Below are 19,605 nucleotides of genomic sequence, written 5' to 3'. Positions count from 1 at the left end.
CTGAGTAACAACCAGCATTGCAGTCAATGCAATGAAATAATCTGTCTTGATATAAATTTGTTTAAGAGGAGCCCTTCACCAAATACAATGCACACAAGCTGAAACCTACCAGAGGAAATCTTAGAAAAACATGAGTGATTACATTTAAGTGAGGGTATTTAAAAATACTGTACATAACTCAATGACCCTTGATTTCCAAAAAAACTGTTTAATTACATTCAATTTCCTTTGCATATAAGACAGTGTATTTCCCTTGCAGTTTGCATTGAACAATGACTTCTTCAGTCACTTTTAAAAACTTTATAATAACCATCTCCAGCTGCACAGTGTTAATGGGAAGTTGGACAAAATAAATAATGTATACTTAAAACAGCTGACCATCTTGTAAGTCAATTGATTAACAGAACAAACAAATCATTTGATTAGATTTTAAAGAACTGCCAGGCATCTAAATGTTACAAAGCATGAAAAAAAAAGGTCAACAGGTTTGAGATTTGTCGATAAAACATTGAGAATTCAGTCCTAGCTGCATCTCCAGGTTTAAAAGTTTCCCCAAATCTCCTTTAGTCTTCACAAGAGAAAGTGCAGTCAGTGAGGGACTTTCTCAAAAGGTTGAGGTCTGAGGTTCAGCATGTCCATGTTATCATGATCTATTGAACCAGACTTAATCAGACCTTTATCTCTCCCTCTGAGCATCTTCTTCTGTATTGTTCATTCAAGCAACTGTTCATTCCTCCATCTCGGTACCAATCATGCAGGCTAGCTAGGGATTGAAAGAAATCCATTTTCATCTGCAGTGTCCAAGATCTTGCATATTACAGGAGACTCAACCTGTGGCAGAATGATAATCAGGATAAGGGTTATTCAAATGAAACAATCTCTGTAACATTTAGCATTACTATCAAAACACAAAGTGCTCATCACTGTAAACATGTAGGGCAGCATAATTATTAAAATCAAAATTGCGGTCAAATCTCAATGTCATTCTGTTTGCCACTCACCCCAAGAATATACTGACAGGTCTGAGGTTCCAGCATGTAAACTGTAACAGCATGAGGAGAGTCTGACTCCTTACACCTGAGACAGAACGGGTAGGTGAGGTGTTAGTGGCGGCATTCACAAAACCGGAAAAATCACATGGCATCATGAAGTGTGGGTAACTCACTTAAGCTTGACTACAACCTGTCTCGGTTTCCCTGTTAGGTCGCAAACATCTCCATGGCCATAAAAGTGAGAAACGATCCTGATGAGGAATCAGCCAGACAACATACATGAATTATTAAAATCTGTAACACATATATACATAAACACATTTATATATATATATATATATATATAATTTTTTTTTTTTTTTTTTTAGATGTACACAGTATATACATATATATGTATGTATATGTGTGTGTGTGTGTGTGTGTGTGTGTGTGTGTGTGTGTGTGTGTGTGTGTGTGTGTGTGTGTGTGTGTGTGTGTGTGTGTGTGTGTATATATATATATATATATATATATATATATATATATATATATATATATATATATATATATATATATATATATATATATATATATATATATATATATATAAACAAATAAATGCTCCCTTGAATGTGAGGTAAATATAATCATACTTGACTTTCTGCACTCCATCGTCTTTTAAATAATAAGATCGTGCCACGTTTTTCTTGGCCCAGTTCATATGATCCTCAGTGTTCCAGCTGCCCACCACCACAATGTTCTTCCCATGCTCTTTATCCTTCAACCAAAAGCACAATACGCAATTTACCATCTCTCATAATCCAAACATTTACACTATACTGGAAACTGTTATATCTTCGAAATAATTCAATGATTTCACAACTCTTACCTCATGATACTGGTGTACATGCTTTCCATAACAAAATTCATACTTCCACCATCCAACCCCCTAGACAGAAACAAAAATATGTTGAGCAGGGAACTAAAAGATCAACAGAAACAGAAGAGAAATCTATCCATCCTCACCCCGTGCAGACAGTACGAGCCGCTCAGAAACTCCTTGATCAGCTGTTCATCAGTTAGACGAGAGATGTGAGTGGTGCCAACGGTGACCTGGGCTTGACCGCCCACTGTCAGGGGCTTATGGGTAGAGGTATACGCCTCTTCTTTCACTGGAGGTTTGTCCTCCTTAGCAAAGGAGACAGAGAGAGATTATTACATGTTTAAATATTTGTACATTAATATAATTTATAACAATTTTTGTTCATACAACATTTTTCATATAATTGTTAATGTCCTTTAATACAGACCAACTTGAAGAGTCTTTTTCATTACCACCCCCATATTCCCCCATAAGTGGGTTGGTGTAAATGCAGAAGATAAAGGGCAGGTCCAGACTCACCCTGGATCCCCTCAAGTCCCGTTCGATGCTTGAGCTGAACGGTGGTTTGAGCAGCTCTTCCTGTTCACGATCCAGCTGGGACAGACTCTGAGGTCTGAGAGGGGAACCACCCAGAGCCTGACAAAAGATGTCGTTCACTGGGGAGGACTTGAACCTGAGGAGAAGTGTCACAAAGGACTAAAAATGCGAACAACGTTTTCCGTCGAAACAAATACTGTTGGTCTCGGAGCACAATGAACATATAAAAGCCAGAACACATTACAATGAGTGAAATATCTATATCATCATATCGGTCGCATGTTGAATTAAATTGATTGCAAATAGTGTTAAATGGGTTTATCTTGCTTTAAAGCATGTGCTTTATAATTTCACTCACTGTATGAAAAGACTTTGTGTCTGTGATTTGCTTTACTAGTTTCTTTGTTTCTTGGTGAGAACAGGTTTTATGCAATTATCATTTGTGTGTGTGTATATATATATATATATATATATATATACATACATACACACACACTATTATTTTGCTTTCCAAACTAGGGAAAGGGAGGGAAATATAATCATACTTGACTTTCTGTGCTCCATCATCTTTCAAATGATAAGTTTTACTTTTTCCTTTGATTCTTTGTGAGAACAGGCCTTATGTTATCATATTTTTTGTGATAGTTTGTCCATATGATGACATACATATTCACGAGCACATACTAGTCAACAGAAATCAATAACTATTTATTTATGCACTTATTTAGGATAAACTATGAAAAACTCATTTTAAAATGGAATTCTTGATTGAGCTGAAAGTGTTTGTGTGTGTACCTGTAATTGGGGTGAGGACAGAGGAGAGGTGTGAGCACCACCACTTCATACTGACAGCTGACCACCTCAGCGATTGTGAGGATCTCATGCTTCGCCTCCGGGTGGCAGACGTACAGCACTGTGGTAGTGCGAGGTTCATTCTGTCTCACAGAGCATTCAGTCCCATGTCCCATCTCTACAGGAAAGTATGGCGTGAGCTGACCCTCTATATTCTTCGTTGGCACCTGGGAACCCACAGAGAGTTTTAAAAAAAAAGAAGAATTTTATATTTATATATATATATCATGTCACACACATTTCCTATCTGCATATCTAACAGTGACAAACCTCTGTGTCTGTGTCTGATGCTTCTGTTTCAGAGTCTTCGGATTTATCGGTTTCTGATTCTAAGGAGCAGATAAAATACATGAAACAATTGACAGAACATGTAAAGCAAAAAATACCATCTTAAGCTTAAAAATTGCCCAACCTGTACTCTCTTTTTTATTCATGGTCCCCAGATAGTATTCCTGAACGTTGATCTTCTGAGGGACCAGAGACTATTAAGACCACTGAAATGTTTATATTACTTACAATATACTACAAATGAACTACCATTCAAAAGTTTTGGGGTCAGTAAGGTTTCAAAAAAATAAAATAAAATAATAATAATATATTTAAATATAATAATAATAATAATTTTATTCAGCAAGGAAGCATTAAATTGATCAAAAGGGATAGTAAAGACTTTCACATTGTTACAAAAAAAAAAAAATTTTTTAGATAATATGATTGATATGATCAATCATATTTCATGTATTTTGGCCCTTGCCAATCATGGTCTCCTAATAATCCCCATCCACTGAATTGGCTCTATCACTCTCTCTCCTCTCCACCTATAGCTGGTGTGTGGTGAGCGCACTGGAGCCGTTGCACTGTGACTGCCGTTGCATCATCAAAGTGAATGCTGAACACGGGTGGTGATTGAGGAGAGATTCCCTGATATGATTGTAAAGCGCTTCGGGTGTACAGTAGTACATATGAAAGCGCTATATAAATGCCTCATTCATTCATTCATACTAATAAGAAATGTTTATTAATCACAAAATTAGCATATTTAGAATAATATCTGAAGGATCTAAATAAATGACATTTTAAGATATATTTAAATAGAAAACAGTTATTTTGAATTGAAATACCATTTCACAATATTACTGTTTTTACTGTATTTTTGATCAAATAAATGCAGCCTTGGTGATTATAAGAGACATCTTTCACAAACTTTTGAGTGGTAATGTACGCATTTCTAACATAATATAAGGAACGTTATAAGGATCTGCCATGTTCTTTAACAGAATACATCAAAACCAGTGCTTTTACCTGCCCCGTCTCCTTCTCCTCATGGTACTGCCGTACATGCTTCCCATGGCACACTTCATATGTCCAGTATGACTCGATCTGCAAGACACACATGTTGATTGTGGCCACAATAAAACTACATCATATGACTAGGAAAAGATCAACAAAAGCAAAGCAACATAATATCTCATTTTGTTGATTTATTCAAACATTTTTCCTTTTGTTAAAACAAGCTCAATTCTCTTTAAGCAAAAATGTAATCTTTTTCTAATTTTGGGGGGAAATGTGACCAAGACATATGTGAGAGTCAAGCATATTTATAAAGTCAGACTCAGATATACAGAAAGTGAGACCTGAAACTCACTCTGTAGGAGCAGCTGCTCTGTTTGAATAACGGCTCCAGTAGCATGGCTGGACTCGGTCCGCTATACTCCTTCACATCACCCTTCAAAAGAAATTGATAAAATAAAACTAAACTAAATGATACATAGAATAGCTACAGATAATAGTAATTTAAAAAATTGCCATGCATAACCACACCTCCTGATTGCTGGACAAAGATGGCAATAAACACTTGTACTTTTCTTTTTCCGCAGTTGTCATGATAACATAGTTATCTTTTCTGTACAGGCCTCCAGATGTTGACTGTGGAAAAAAGGGATATTATTGCATATTTCAATAACAAAATCCATGCCCACAGTACCAGAGAAATAAACCAGACAGTTATACTTGCAATTCATATACTTTAATACTACATAATGCTGTTGGAGAGAATACTCATAGGGATAGTTCACCCCAAAATGAAAATCGTCATTTACTCACACTCAAGTTGCTCCAAACCTGTAGGGGTTTCTTTCATTCTGTTGGCATCCAGATAGTTGATGGCACCCATTGACTTCCATAGTAGAAAAAAATACTATTGAAGTCAATGGGTGCCGTCAACTGTCTGGTTACCAACATTCTTTAAAAATGCCTTCTTTTGTGTTCAGCAGAAGAGAGAAACTCAAACAGGTTTGGAACAACATGAAGGTGAGTAAATGATGGCAACATGTTCATTTTGGGGTGAACTATCCCTTTAACACACTACAAGACAGTTAAAAACAAAACAGGACACGTCCAGCTGTTATGAAGCGACCTTAGCCAACAAGCTGACAATTAAACAAACAGCATTATGTTAGGTTGTATTTACAGCTGTCATGCGAAATATCTGAGTTTTTTTAGATGTTTGGACTCACCAGGGTGAAGTCTGATCCGGGCCATTTGATTTTGAAGGGGATCTCATCAGAAAACACAGGAGATCCTGCACGATTTGCAGACACTCCGAACCAAATCAAGCCCCAAAACCAGCGCCAAAACACCCCCATCGCCTCCGAGAGCGCTATCCGGACATTAGAAAGAGACAGAAGGGAGTGAAGGGTCTGAAACGCAACTACTACAGGTAATCAGTGAGATCTAATAGATGACTGACTGCTGATAGTTTGACATGAGTTAAACAGCAGCTTGCCACGTCCATTTCCGGTATCAGACGGAAGTTCCGCTCAACCAATAGCGCGAGGAAGGCGCGTGAGCCGCTGTTTACGCTGAGATACCAACTGAACACATTTTTGAAACCTAAAAAATTGAATAAGAGGGTCCATTTGTGTTAACTTACTCACTAATATTTTAAGAATTCGCACAACTGTATTCATAAGCAAATAATCTCGTAATTTCTCGTCTTTTTTGAGTTACATTTTTCCCATACGTTTATAAATGTAGCAGGCCTAATTCATTAAATATTTTTTAAATGATTTTTCTCCAATAATTGAGTGGCAGAATAAGCTCCCATACAGTTTTAAAAAAGCAAAGTCATCACATAGCCTACTCTTTACAAAATGTCTCAGAAACCTGATTTATTGCTGTTTTCCAACACATTAGGACTCAAATAATACGCCTACAATTTCATATTTGAATTAGTTTGTATCTTGTATGAAACCATAATATTTTGGATGCTGCATGTCACTTTTAGATTAACTTCGACTCAAATATTTTCAGGCTCCCAAATGTCTGTATTTGCTTGCTCTAAAAATAATTGAACTATATTATTATGCAGCATGATAAGTGTAGACTAATCGTTTTGAGCTTTTCAACGTGCACCATGCATTTCAATCCTATCTTCTCAAGAGGTATTCTCTGATCTTCTGCTCATCTCTGCTGTCTCAACAGGCTTCAGATAACCTCAGTAATTGCTTACATCAGATTTGGCATCTTTGGTAACTACCATCATATTTCTCCTGGGTCTTCATTCAAAACCATCAAGCACAAATTGCTCTCAAAGCTGGCATAAATGGGCATGCCATTTTCACATCTGCACCATGCAGGGCCGTTTCTTCACCCACTGGGATTTCAGTGCTTGGGCCCTTACAATACATTTTTCATTTGGTTGCAACACGTATTCCATAAGCAGCCAATTTAATCTGAATAGTCTATTATCCAAAATAATGGCAGGCAAAGATTGGTTTAATTTCCCTTCTAGTGAGGAGGTTGCTATTTCTGTCGACTGTGTCTCGCTTAAATAGCCTTTCCACATGGTTTTTAGATTACTGAATAAATTGTAAAATGTATTTTCATGTTATAGCAGGTCTTTTGATGCTTGAAAGGAAAGTAAAGCCAAGAGCTTTGAGTGGAAAGTGGACCTCAGTATTCACGTAGAGCTTTCGATCATAGTGCAATCATGGTAGGCTATCTTGATGGTTGAATCTTTGTTTCAGAAGCTTTTTTAAAAAAAGACAGTTTATAATTGTGTAGAATGTGACAAACAGGAAGTATTTCTTGAGGTTTCATCTCTGTATTTAGGCCATCATTGTGCCTGAATACGAATTCTGACAGCTGTGTTACGAGGCTTTTAGTTAGGACAAGAAAAAAAAAGCATGTTAATTCTTTCTCTATTGCGAAATGTATATATACTAATATTCTATAAAGTGTTTCTCTCCTCAGAAAACATTCCTTTATGTAAAAAAACAAAACAAAAAAACAGTGAGTTTCTTTTCAACAGTGTTTTCTTCTGTTTCTGAAATAAAGCCCAGCTTAGCCCTTCACATCCAGTAGAGGGCGCAATTGTTCTGATGATTGGGATTGTACAGAAAGAGCTTTATTACCAAGTATGTTTACACATAAAAGCAAGACAAGACAGATATAAAAAAATAGAATTAAGTGATTAAAGTGAATTAAGTGAATACAAAATTAAAATATATAAAAATATACAAAATACACAATATACAAAATAGACAATATATGTGTATGGGTCATTGACAAATAAAGCTTCATAAAAGGTTTTTTTTTTTTTAAATCTAAACTGATGCAATGCATATTGTCATGAACAATGTGTTTGTATAAGTTTCAATTGTTAAATAAAATTGAAAGTTTTTAAATTAATTTTGTGACATTTTATGTCAGGCTGTACAGCCAAATAATTGTTTATATATTTACTGTAGTTGTGCCACCTGACATGGAGAGTGTACCAACCTTGAAATCAGCAGTTTTACCAGTATTTGAGAGAGATCTACAAACCTTTTCAATCCACAAGGTCCTCTAATTCTAATACATTACCATATTTACTATTATTACCTTGTCAATTCCTAATAAAAGAGCCATTTTAGAAATTGTGCCACCCTGACATTTAAGAATATATACAGATTGCTGGACTAAAGTTTTTCAATTATCTAATTTATATGAAAAAATGTTTATATGAAAGGTTTCGAGCCTAAAATGATGCCATAGTATTTCGTTTTTTTAGTTTTTATTTTATAAGACACCATTTTAAATAGTTCCCCTATAGTCTGTTCATTTGTCCGGACAGTTGCACCACCTGACATTTTGGGGGTTTAAGATAACAAAAACAAATGTTATTTAAATATACTAAAATGAGTTAAAACTAAATAGGTTTTATATAATAAAGTGATATATGTCATGAATTTAAGAAATAATGCACTTGGACACAAAAATATGCACGTCATGTCATTGATCCATCTACAGATATGTTAATGCAAGGGAATGTAAATAAGAAGTAGCCTATGGTGTGTTAAATATACGTTTAAGGTGATGCCCTTTTGTTGCCAACGTGCTTGGCGATTATGTTCATCTGTCGGTCAAAGTGAACAGTGTGAAGCAATGTGTAAGAGTTGGCCTTGGACAGAGCAGAGGAAATGACATAATGACCTTCTGAAGTCACACTGGCCACGCTCCAGCGCTTGAGTCAGTCTTCGCACACACAGGCAGCGTCTCGTCTTGGTGCCTGAGCTGGGTGTGGTCTTTCTCATATTCAGCTCAATATACCAACCTTGAAAACTTAATATCAGCCCGTCCAACTTAAACATCCTTCAGATTCACATCTCTCACGCGCTCTCTAATCATCACCATATGATGAGACGGCAGCTCTAACCGCGCGAGCAAGGGACAAAAGGTAATTCTAACACAGCAGCGGTTTTGTCTTATGTTGATAAAGTGCTGTTCTTTGCATGCGATCCATATGTGCTCGATGTTCTCAATGTCTTTCTGTTCACTCATGCTCAAGGCAAACAAATTGAAACATTTAACTGAAATACAGAAATATGATAGTTTTATTTGATAGTGTAACAAATATACATGTAGCCTACATCAGATGTTACTAACCGAATCAGTTCTTTAAAAAAATAAAGACTTTTTTTGTTGATTAACTGACAGCTGTAGCCTACCTGCTGGTGAGTTTAAGTTTGGGTTGAACTGGTTCTCCAAGGCGCACCCTGTAGTGATTGTAGACCTTTACAGAAGAGATTAGTGGTTTCTCTCTCTCTCTCTCTCTCTCTCTCTCTCTCTCTCTCTCTCTCTCTCTCTCTCTCTCTCTCTCTCTCTCTCTCTCTCTCTCTCATAGACTGTAGCTCTCGACTCACAATTTTCGTTCACTCTCTCTCGCTTTTTCGCTTTTGAAGCGCGTGCTGTCATGTTTGCTCAATTCAGAGACTGACTATCGAACTATAGCTTTCAAGACCGGTTTTAACTGACTACTTGCTTACATTGGTTGAATCTACTGAACGAACACGCACTTTCAATGATCTAATCGGCGTTTTGAGTCGATATTCGGAATTTCGATTTTAGTTTATTAATAATGTGTTGTTATTATTGTAAAAAGAAATAATAATAATTCTGATTTCTGAATGATATGTTTCAGTCACTCTGTGTTGTTAACCCTTTGGGCTTCTTCGTGCAAAAATGCACGAAAACGTTTACGTTTTTAATTTTTAATTTTTTCATCAGAGGGGGATGAAACTTGGTGACTTTTGTTATATTACCTATGTGTAACAAAACACATAGGTAATATAACATGTAAATATAACATTTATGTAAATATAAATTAGATTACATTTGGACATTGTCCTGCCGAGAAACTGCTAATAAAAGATAAAATATATATATAATTTTTATTATGATTTTGCATATCTTTCTTATTTGTCATGGAATAACTCAGGAAGGAAATAAAGTAGGAGGAAAATTCTTTTTTAGTGAAGACCCCCTACATGTTAGCTGCATCTGGATAATTTTTCTTTCTTTTTTTGGGATAAAGGAATCAAAAGTTACAGCATTTGGAACAGAGATAGCCTTTTTGTACAGTCTCTGACGCCCCCTCATGGGCAATTGTTTCTCCATGAAGAATATCTTGTCATAAAAGCAATAGATTATGTTAATTTTGGGCTCATTTTAATTGTAATAATATGCTGTAAAAAATGAAGTGCCATTTTCAATGATCTGTGAATGTTTCATGAGTTGTATGATGTTTTTGACACATTGCAGTACATTTTATAGATTATGAAAAAAATAAATTCTATTTATCAGCAAATAACTCAGCAATACTTGAGATTTTTTCAAAGTGGATACATTCACTGTAAAGTTCAGACTCTAAGCTTTCAAATGACATCAACTTTGTGTTAATCAAGGCAAGATTTTTGAAAAATATGGTAATGAATATTTTCGCAGCTAGGTGGCGCCTGCTGGCGGTACACTCGGTTTTAGAGGGATTACTCATCACTCATTAGGAAATAATAAATGTGATTAGATGCATTAAAAAGATGAGATCCTAAGCTTTAAAATGATATATAATTTGTGTTGTTCCATTCAGTGGTTGCTTAGTAATTAGATTTTTTCTTTCCGAATGGGAATCAAAAAAATAAAATAAAATAAATTAATTAAAAAGCTATAGGCAGCCTATAGGCGGTTACAGGACATTACACAGATTTATATATTTTTAAAGCCACTAGATGGCGCTCTTCTCACTTGAACATTTTTTTTTTTTAGGCCTGCACTCTATTTTGATGCGAAATGTTGCATTTATTGAAATAAAATAAAAAAAATAAAAATAAATAAATAAATATATATATATATATATATATATATATATATATATATATATATATATATATATATATATATATATATATATATATATATATATATATTAATTCTAATGGAAAAAATAGCTCATAAAAATTATATAATTAATGCAAATTATCATAAAAATCTTTAAAAATTCTAAATAATAATAAAAAAATATTATTGAACAAAAATATATTTCATTGGTTTTCCTGGGGAAAAAAAAAGTTACATTTTAAGGCTTCGTACGTTTTTGCACGAAAGGAAGCCAAGTGTAACACATTAATGAAGAAGCCCAGAGGGTTAAGGAATCCCTTCAAATAAATTATTCAATTACTCACTTAAAGTGCTAGTTCGCCCAAAAATGAAAATGATCCCATAATTTACTCACACACAAGCCATAGGTGTATATGACTTTCTTCTTTCAATCAAACACAATCATAGTTATATATATAAAAAATATATATCCTGGCTCTCCCAAGCTTTATAATGGGATTGAATGGTACCTTGAAAAGGTGCATCCATCCATCCAAAAAGGCGCATCCATCCATCATAAAAGTAATCCATATGGTTCTAAGGGGTTAATTAAGGCCTTCTGAAGCAAAGCGATTTGTTTTTGTAAGAAAAATATCCATAATTTTAACTAAAATTATAACATGATTTTAATTTTTGGGTGAACTAATCCTTTAACGCACAATAATCATTTGTTGCCAGGTACTTATTTAATGGGGAATCCTCCTCAAAGGGTTAAATCAGTGAACGAATTTGAATTAGTCTCATCAATGAGCCGATTCAAAAGATTTGAGTCACTGGAATGGATACAAATCCTCACGACTAATGCAAAAAAGCTTTTACATTTTATAAATTAAAAAAATCTGGTACATTTCTACACGTTTGACCGCAAATATTTGTAATGGTGACTCAAAGTTCACACTTTTTTCTGTCACCAATAGCAGAGCCAAAACACACAATAGACATACAACCCCATAAGTGACAATCTGACATTTCTGTTTCAGCCTTTGGCCTGTGTCCTGAGAGACTTTCACGTGTAAGAGCTTGCAATAATGATAGGGACAGGATTCATCTTGCTCTTTGTGCAATCCTAACTCTCCTCAGTTTTCATGCAAACATTGCTTTTGAATGTACTAAATAACTATTTACTCTTGAAAATGGAGCATCCCACACATAACAAGAAAGAGCACATTCCTCACAAAGACATGAAGCTACTGTCCTGTGCTAGAAATTTTATTAACTGGCTAACCAAAACAAACAAACCGAACCACAAACCAAAGGTTTCCGGAGGTTTATTTTTGATCAGAAAAAAAAGGTTTGCTGACTCAATGATCTGGTCACACAGGTTCTTGAGTCAAAATGGACCACTTTTATGGTGCTTTTTTTTTTTTTTTTTGTCTGTTTTTGTTACAAATCTCAACTTTTCTACTTCACTGAAAACAACAACAGCATATTGGTTTGGAAGAACATGAAGGAGAAATAATGACACTTTTCCTTTTTTGGTGAACTATCCACGACCATACAAGTAGCCTTAGGGAAATGTATAGTAAAAAAAACAAAAAACAAACATTGTATAGAATACAATAACTAAACTATTTACAATTTCAGGAACTTCATGAAAAAAAAAAAAAACAGGAACTTAATTCCCAGGTGTTGCAACCATGCAATTTGAATATTGGCTCAGGTAGATTTCCATATTTCAAATACAGTTTTCACTTGTGCACTATATCTTGGGAGGTACCATCCAGCTTTATTTATTAAAACAATCTTCTGGTTAATATGCTAGAGCTGCCAAAGTTATTTATATTAATCTGTTAATTAATTAATCTCCCTCTCTCTCTCTGCACAGGGTTTTCAAGACTGCACAGGTGAAGTCAAGACTACATGATAAGGATGGGAATCATTAAAGTGCTGAAAACTCAGTTGCTGTGCCATCTCATTATCTGTTATGTGTTCCTGGTCAGTGGGTTTATTGTCAACCTGCTGCAGCTTTGTACTCTACCACTGTGGCCCATTAACAAGCAGCTCGCACGCAAGATCAACTGCAGATTGGGGTATTCCATTTCTAGTCGTAAGTCCTGCAAAGCTGTCACCTGTGGGTTCGCCTCCAAAGAAAGATACTGTCATAACCAAGCATGATGCTAGCAAGTTTCCAGTATTTATTTTGTCCTCACTGAAAAAAGGACATACTGTACTGCGTGAAGAGATCAAATCCCATAAAATAGTGTCAATAAATGCATCACAGTCATGGAGGTATTGATTATCATGTCTTTCCTGGTTCCAATCTGTATTGTACTATTTAGCAAATGGATACATAACCAGAAACCATTATTTCCTGTTTGAAAACCTCAGTGTTGCAATGAGGGTAACAAAACAGGAAGTGCATATTGTAAACTGCCTTAATGTCTATTTACATACGTACAAGAAGGATTAGCTTGTTGGACTACTGCAGATTCATAATTATGTAAATTCACTCTGCATTATGAATATATGCATTATAATTCAATTTGTATATTATTTCTGTGTTTGTTCAGAATTGGTGGCATTGTTGGAGTGGTGGTCTGGGACAGAATGCTCACTTTACACAGATCCGGAAAGCTATTCACTCTATGGCAAAGAAAGCGCCATTGTTGTCCTCAATCATAACTTTGAAATCGATTTTATGGCCGGCTGGACCTTCTGTGAGAGATTTGGTATTTTAGGGGTAAGAAAAAAACATAACTTTCCCACACATTAACCCTTTAAACACACACCTCGGGTCATTAGTGACCCGATACGAAATTCACTACACTCCTTCGTTTAAGTTATACATCAACCGTCTTAGTATTCCTCAATTGATTTCTTAGAAACAATATAACAAGAAAAAATAATACAATTATAAAAGATGGCCTGTTTTACCATACATTTTTTGTAAAAATTGTATTGTGTTAGATATAGATCCGGGTAGCTAAAGACCCGAATATGTAATAATGATTGGCAAAACATTCATGCATTTAAGGGTTAACAGATGTGTGATTCTAAATGAGAATGATGTTTTTAAACATGAGTATTACTCATTTTTAAGACTCAATATCTTCATTATGTTATAAGACACATGTGCTGCCACACAATTGTTTTTATCATATTATGTTTTCAGAGTTCGAAGGTGTTGGCAAAAAAGGAACTTTCCTTTGTTCCTGTGATTGGCTGGATGTGGTACTTCCTGGAGATTGTCTTCTGCCAAAGGAATTGGGAAGTGGATCGCAAGAAAGTAGTGCAGAGCCTGCGCAACCTTCGTGATTACCCAGAAAACTTTTGGGTATATTTGTAAAAATCTTATTGCACATTGTTCTCTGGTATTACATTTCAGATTTCACGGTTTCTTAACGCACAATTAGTTGAAGGAATAGTTCACCTGTTCACCCAAAAATGATTTACTCGCCCGCAAAAGGAGAATTTTTGGAACAATATGCAGGCAACTCTTTCCATGTGATGACAGTTTAAGTTTTCTGTCCCTTGTTATATCTCCAATGTGGCTAATGTTCATTTTTGATTCATCTATAGTTCCTGTTGCACTGTGAGGGCACACGGTTCACAGAAAAGAAGCACAAGATTAGTATGGAGGTGGCAGAGAAGAAAGGCCTCCCTAAACTCAAGTATCACCTTCTTCCTCGGACCAAGGGCTTTTGGATCACGGTCCAGAACCTCAGGGGAAAGGGTGAGAGCTTCTTGGCCATTAAGTAATGACAAACCCATAGCAGCGGTGCTTTTATTGATCTTCCAATGAGTTAAGGCATATCACTCTCTTGATGCTGTTTAAAGGACTGTAAATACATGAAATGAAAGAAGTCTTTTTGACAGACAAAGCCTCTAAGGATTTGGCTCTCTGACTTGGTTTGTGTCTCCTCTGTAGTTACTGCTGTGTACGATTCTACACTTAATTTCAGAAACAACGAAATGCCAACTTTACTAGGGGTGCTCAATGGGAAAAAATACCATGCTGATTTATATGTGAGGTAAGAATGAAAGAAACAGTCATTCAGAATAATTTAACACTGCCCTTCTGCAATATTTAACAACATGTTGTTCATTAAATGCTCTGTGATTATGTCTCCTGCTATAACAAAGTTCAACATGCAATCTCCATATTCATTTATAAATGTTTTAGTTTCACTTATGAATGCGTTGTGAGTTAAAGGGATAGTTCACCCAAAAATGAAAATTCTGTCATCATTTACTCACACTGTAGATAAGAAGATATTTTGAAAAATGTCTGTAACCAAACAGTTGATGGACCCCATTGACTTCCATAGTATTTTTTTTTTCCTACTATGGAAGTCAATGGGGTCCATCAACTGTTTGGTTACAGACATTTTTCAAAATATCTTCTTTTGTGTTCAGCAGAAAAAAGAAATTCTTACAGGTTTGAAACAACTTGAGGGTGAGTAAATGATGACAGAATTTTCATTTTTGGGTGAACTATCCCTTTAAGACCTTTTGCGAGATCAAGATAAACCATCATGGATTTCCTTGTGTCTGTTAGGCGAATTCCTCTGGATTCGGTCCCAGAGGAGGAGTCGGAATGTGCGGCCTGGCTCCACAAACTCTATCAGGAGAAAGTAAGTGCACTACCTACCTTAGTTGGAGGTGATTTTGTGCTCGTCAGTGTTATTTATATAGCATTATTATTATTATTCATATTTAGATTTTTTTCAGTATTTTTGTTATTTCAATAATTGTTATATGCTTTTGTCAACTTATGTTTTACTTTATTTTTCTCTTTAGCTTTATTTTAGTTTGAGTAATTATAGTACTTAAAGAACTATTTTATTTCAGTATGTTGCCAAGGCAACATTTCTTTTTTTAATCTAATATTTTATTTCAATTCATTTTTAAAATAGTTGTTGTTTTAAAATTCTGTCATTAATTACTTACCCTCATTTCGTTCCAAACCCGTTAGACCTTCGTTCATCTTTAGAACACAAATTAAGATTTTTGATGAAATCCGAGAGCTTTCTTATTGGCCGGCTCCTGCGCCAGCAGAAGAAATTGTTGTATAAAGTCGTTAATTTTGTTTTTGCGCACAAAGAGTATTCTCATCACTTCATAAAATTAAGGTTGAACCACTAGTCACATGGACTATTTTAACGATGTCTTTACTACCTTTCTGGGCCTTGAAAGTGGCAAATACTTTGCTGCCTATGGCTGGTTCAGAAATTAATTAATGACAGAATTTAAATTTTTGGGTGAACTAACCCTTTAATAATAAAAACCCTGGTGCTGGTATTAGCATTTCAGTTATTATAAGCTTATTAATATGACACAGCCAACTAGAAACTAGCGCTAGTAAAGCAATTGCCCATGAACGGTAGGATGGACAGTTAAGAGTACTCAGGTTTGAACATGGAAATTAAGGGATTTTTTGTGTGTGTGTTGTCTCACTCAGGATGAATTCCAAGAGCATTACACACGGACAGGCCGGTTCCCAGGTCCCATTACGAGCCCCCCGCGCCGACCTTGGGCCCTGCTGAACTGGCTGTTCTGGGTCTGTTTGCTGGTCTACCCTCTCTTCAGGCTCTTACTGCAACTGCTGCTGTCAGGCTCCATCTCCACCGTCGTCTGTACATTTGTCTTCTGTTTTGCAGGTACTTGGCATAAGGGCATGGGCATTTCCTACTGATTAAAAAAGCTGGTGTAATAAATAGCAAAATAAAGAAATAGACCTTTAAAATTGCAGCAGATATTTTTGTGGTCCAGCAACTAAGGAATTATATAATGCTGCTATTTTCCTCCAATCTGTTTTTTCTTTCAAAAAATAACAATATAAAGGAGGCCGATTAGGTTCTATGGCAGTAAGTATGTCAACCATTTCTATCTGGATTTACCGCATGCTGGTCACTTGCATGGATAAATGAAATGTTTATGCATTCAAAGTGCCCTTAAATATCATAGCATGTGTGTGAGAACAGTTTTAAAGATTCATTTCAGCTGTAAAAGTTTCATTGAAACACAAATTGCACACAAAAACAAATCTTGAACTACATGACTTAGTTATACTATGAGAAATCATGTATAATTGATATTTTGTTCAAATGAAGCTTTCATTTCTCCTTTGCTTATTAGTACAGGGTTCCCACACCTGTTGACCAAAGAATTTTCATGATTACTGACAAAAAGGTGTTTTAAAATGATTTTGTAGATGATAGCCAAGCATAACTTGATTCTGAAGTGCTCTAGCATAAATAAAAAAAATAAAAAATCCACATTCACAAAATTTCCATGACTTTTCCAGGCTTCAAAATCACAGGCTTCAAATTCCCTGATGTTTCCAGGTTTTTCATGTCTGTGGGAACCCTGTTATTATTATGACAATGATCTAATGCAGTGGTTCTCAACCTTTTAGACTCGATTACACCCATTGCCCAACACAATATTTGAAGTCCCTCCCATACAAACATTTTCAGTATTTCTGCTGTAATTGACATACCTGCTTGTTTTCCAACTTTATTATGACCATATTAAATATTCATTTTGTGATTCTAGAAGATTCATGACATTTTTTTTTTCATTAAAAACAATTAGGAATGCACCGATATGAAAACTTTGGACGATACTAATAACCGACATTTCTATATAAACAACCGATATATTGGGTGCTAAATCAAAATTTGTATATAATTTGAGAGCCTGATTACAAAAACAAAACCATTAAAAGCCATGTTCCAAGCACACAATTATAATGTTTTAATTATAATTTTATGTAGCCTTTATGACAGACTTGCGCTGCATGTTGCATGTAACTGTATTTTCCTTTTTGGAAGTGATTCCAATCATATTTCAAGCAATTCAAAACCATCATTGTGAACAGTGCGCATCTGAAGTGTCTCATCTGAAGGAAATAATCCATTATTTCTCAGCTTTAATACATCAGCCAAATTTTCTTAAAGGGGCCAATAATGATAACATAAAAAATGAACATATATCAGCTAATACCGATATATCATGCATCCCTATAAAGTACTTTTTAGAATTTTAACATATTAATATATTAAAATAATTCATATATATGTGGCTACCTTAAAAGATTGCAGACGCCCCCTGATTGAGAACCACTGATCTAATGATATAGACAGTGCTTGTAGCCCTAGTTTAGTTATGGAGCATGCTAATGTGACTGGCTGTTGCGCTGACCAATTTTTGCTTTTATTTTCAGTGTCAGTTGGAATCCGCTGGATGATCGGACAGACAGAGATTGAGAAGGGTTCAAACTACGGGAATAAAGAGGTGCAGTTGAACAATAACTGAGAGACTGTCACCCACCAGGAAAACAATATCATGCTACTGTACTGTGATGAGGGCACTTTCACAACAGGAACTGGCATTAGCTAAGTGAAACCACCTTCATAAGTGAAATTTGAGGAACTCATCACATGAAGCTTTTGGAAAGACATTTAAATCATTAAAAACACTTCTGTCATGACAGCTCTGAGTGTTTGGCATGGTAATGGTAATGGATATGACAATGTATGTTTGGTCTTGGCGGAATAGATCTGCTACGCTGCTGCTGCTGCACAATATAGAGTACATGAATTACCCATAGCAGATCTATACAGGTGGAGCTGGGGAAGGTGGAGGGTTCATGAAAGCGTGCTGCACTGCTAAAGCAAATGCTACCCAAGTATTTAAAGGTTAAGCAGCGAGCTTATTGGCTACTGATACGGTAGGAACCAATCAGATGCCCCCCATAGATACCGATGTGATTATGAACAGGTGAGTAAAAGGACCTATTAGCCTGTACCATCTAGAGTTTCATGCCAGAACTTTGTATTTCACCATTTATATTTACATGTTTTTAAAGAGACAAGTAGGCCATTTAAAAAAACTGTCTGTTTATTAATATTCTTTTTTAAATATTGCAAACACTGTTGGAGGAGCAGAGAACCAGCAGTTGATGCCAATGTAAGAGCATGTTTGTCCACCCGTCCGAGTGCAGCAGCAGAAAGGCAGAGTCAGACTGGCCTCTCCCCTCTCATTGGTTGATTATGCTCTTGTACACCCAGATCGTAAAGGCACAGCGTTGTCCAGCACGAGGCTGAGCCGACGCAACAACTACTTTTAGGCTTAAATATGACTTGTTAACAGTGGGCTCTGCAGCAAGGCAAACAAAAATACCATTTTAAGAAAACAAAAATTTAAAACCTTCTCTACTGTGACTTTCAGCCCCAGGTTTGTATGCTTTCTTCAGTGAACACTCATTGAAATTGTACATACAGTCAATGCCAAACTCTCCCTCCATCTCCCATTCTCTGATACTTTGTGCGGAGAACGTCCCTTGAATTAATGTACTTGGTCTCCTAACATGTATTCCCTGTGACTCATTCACCAAAAAAATGGCTATTAAACTTCAGCTTTACAATATGCTTTGTACAAAGAAAAACCCTAACCCTATTCTTACAGTATGTACATAACACACTCGTCCGAACGACATTTCCATCCCATTTGCTAATGTTACTGTACATGTAAGACTTGCCCTGCTTTAATGTCGCAAGGGGTTCATATTGAGCAGAGCGCGTCTGTTTTTCCTTCGTCTTTCCCCATGCCGTGTGAAGTAGTGCTAGCATTTTTGTAAACGTTAAGAGAATGCAGGTCCCCCCCATCACTCTTCGTCCGTGCAGACCTGCAATTGAAAAGATGTGAGACTGACATGTTAGT

The 19,605-nt window shown here is 35.8% G+C and overlaps 3 protein-coding genes across 12 annotated transcripts in view; 1 reads left to right on the top strand and 2 right to left on the bottom strand.

The window, feature by feature from the left end:
- Positions 1–225: 225 nt before the first annotated feature.
- Positions 226–9,347, bottom strand: erlec1 (endoplasmic reticulum lectin 1). Of its 3 annotated transcripts, none has more exons than XM_079854655.1 (15): positions 9,234–9,347; positions 5,760–5,902; positions 5,065–5,169; positions 4,889–4,969; positions 4,546–4,623; positions 3,656–3,710; positions 3,514–3,572; positions 3,187–3,410; positions 2,374–2,527; positions 1,998–2,159; positions 1,861–1,920; positions 1,625–1,749; positions 1,166–1,243; positions 1,002–1,077; positions 226–831 (listed from the first exon to the last, which is right to left on the bottom strand). In XM_079854655.1, the coding sequence occupies exons 2-15, from the start codon at positions 5,886–5,888 to the stop codon at positions 760–762; spliced, it is 1,458 nt and encodes a 485-aa protein (XP_079710781.1). In that variant the 5' UTR covers positions 5,889–5,902; positions 9,234–9,347; the 3' UTR covers positions 226–759. The 3 variants fall into 3 exon arrangements, with proteins under 3 accessions (XP_079710781.1, XP_079710782.1, XP_079710783.1); XM_079854656.1 differs by lacking the exon at positions 9,234–9,347 and adding an exon at positions 5,993–6,038; XM_079854657.1 differs by lacking the exon at positions 9,234–9,347 and having other exon boundaries at positions 3,656–3,707; positions 5,760–6,006.
- On the top strand, positions 8,647–19,393 carry agpat4 (1-acylglycerol-3-phosphate O-acyltransferase 4 (lysophosphatidic acid acyltransferase, delta)). The gene is made up of 9 exons (XM_079854658.1): positions 8,647–8,962; positions 12,764–12,985; positions 13,449–13,618; positions 14,051–14,212; positions 14,458–14,611; positions 14,807–14,909; positions 15,437–15,512; positions 16,340–16,538; positions 18,107–19,393. Exons 2-9 carry the CDS (start codon positions 12,799–12,801, stop codon positions 18,196–18,198), a joined length of 1,143 nt encoding a protein of 380 aa, XP_079710784.1. The 5' UTR covers positions 8,647–8,962; positions 12,764–12,798; the 3' UTR covers positions 18,199–19,393.
- The window catches only part of map3k4 (mitogen-activated protein kinase kinase kinase 4), a 35,182-nt gene continuing 34,257 nt past the window's right edge, over positions 18,681–19,605 (bottom strand). For all 8 annotated transcript variants that reach the window (XM_079854644.1, XM_079854649.1, XM_079854645.1 and 5 more), the window contains one exon: positions 18,681–19,570. In XM_079854644.1, coding sequence (XP_079710770.1) covers positions 19,550–19,570 — 21 coding nt within the window. In that variant the 3' untranslated portion in view covers positions 18,681–19,549. The remainder of the gene's footprint in view (positions 19,571–19,605) is intronic.

Source organism: Squalius cephalus (assembly GCF_949319135.1).
Source record: "Squalius cephalus genome assembly, chromosome: 21".
Taxonomy (NCBI): Eukaryota; Metazoa; Chordata; class Actinopteri; order Cypriniformes; family Leuciscidae; genus Squalius; species Squalius cephalus.
The sequence above is the reverse complement of the archived record's forward strand: the minus strand, read 5'-3'. Positions and strand labels throughout refer to the sequence as shown.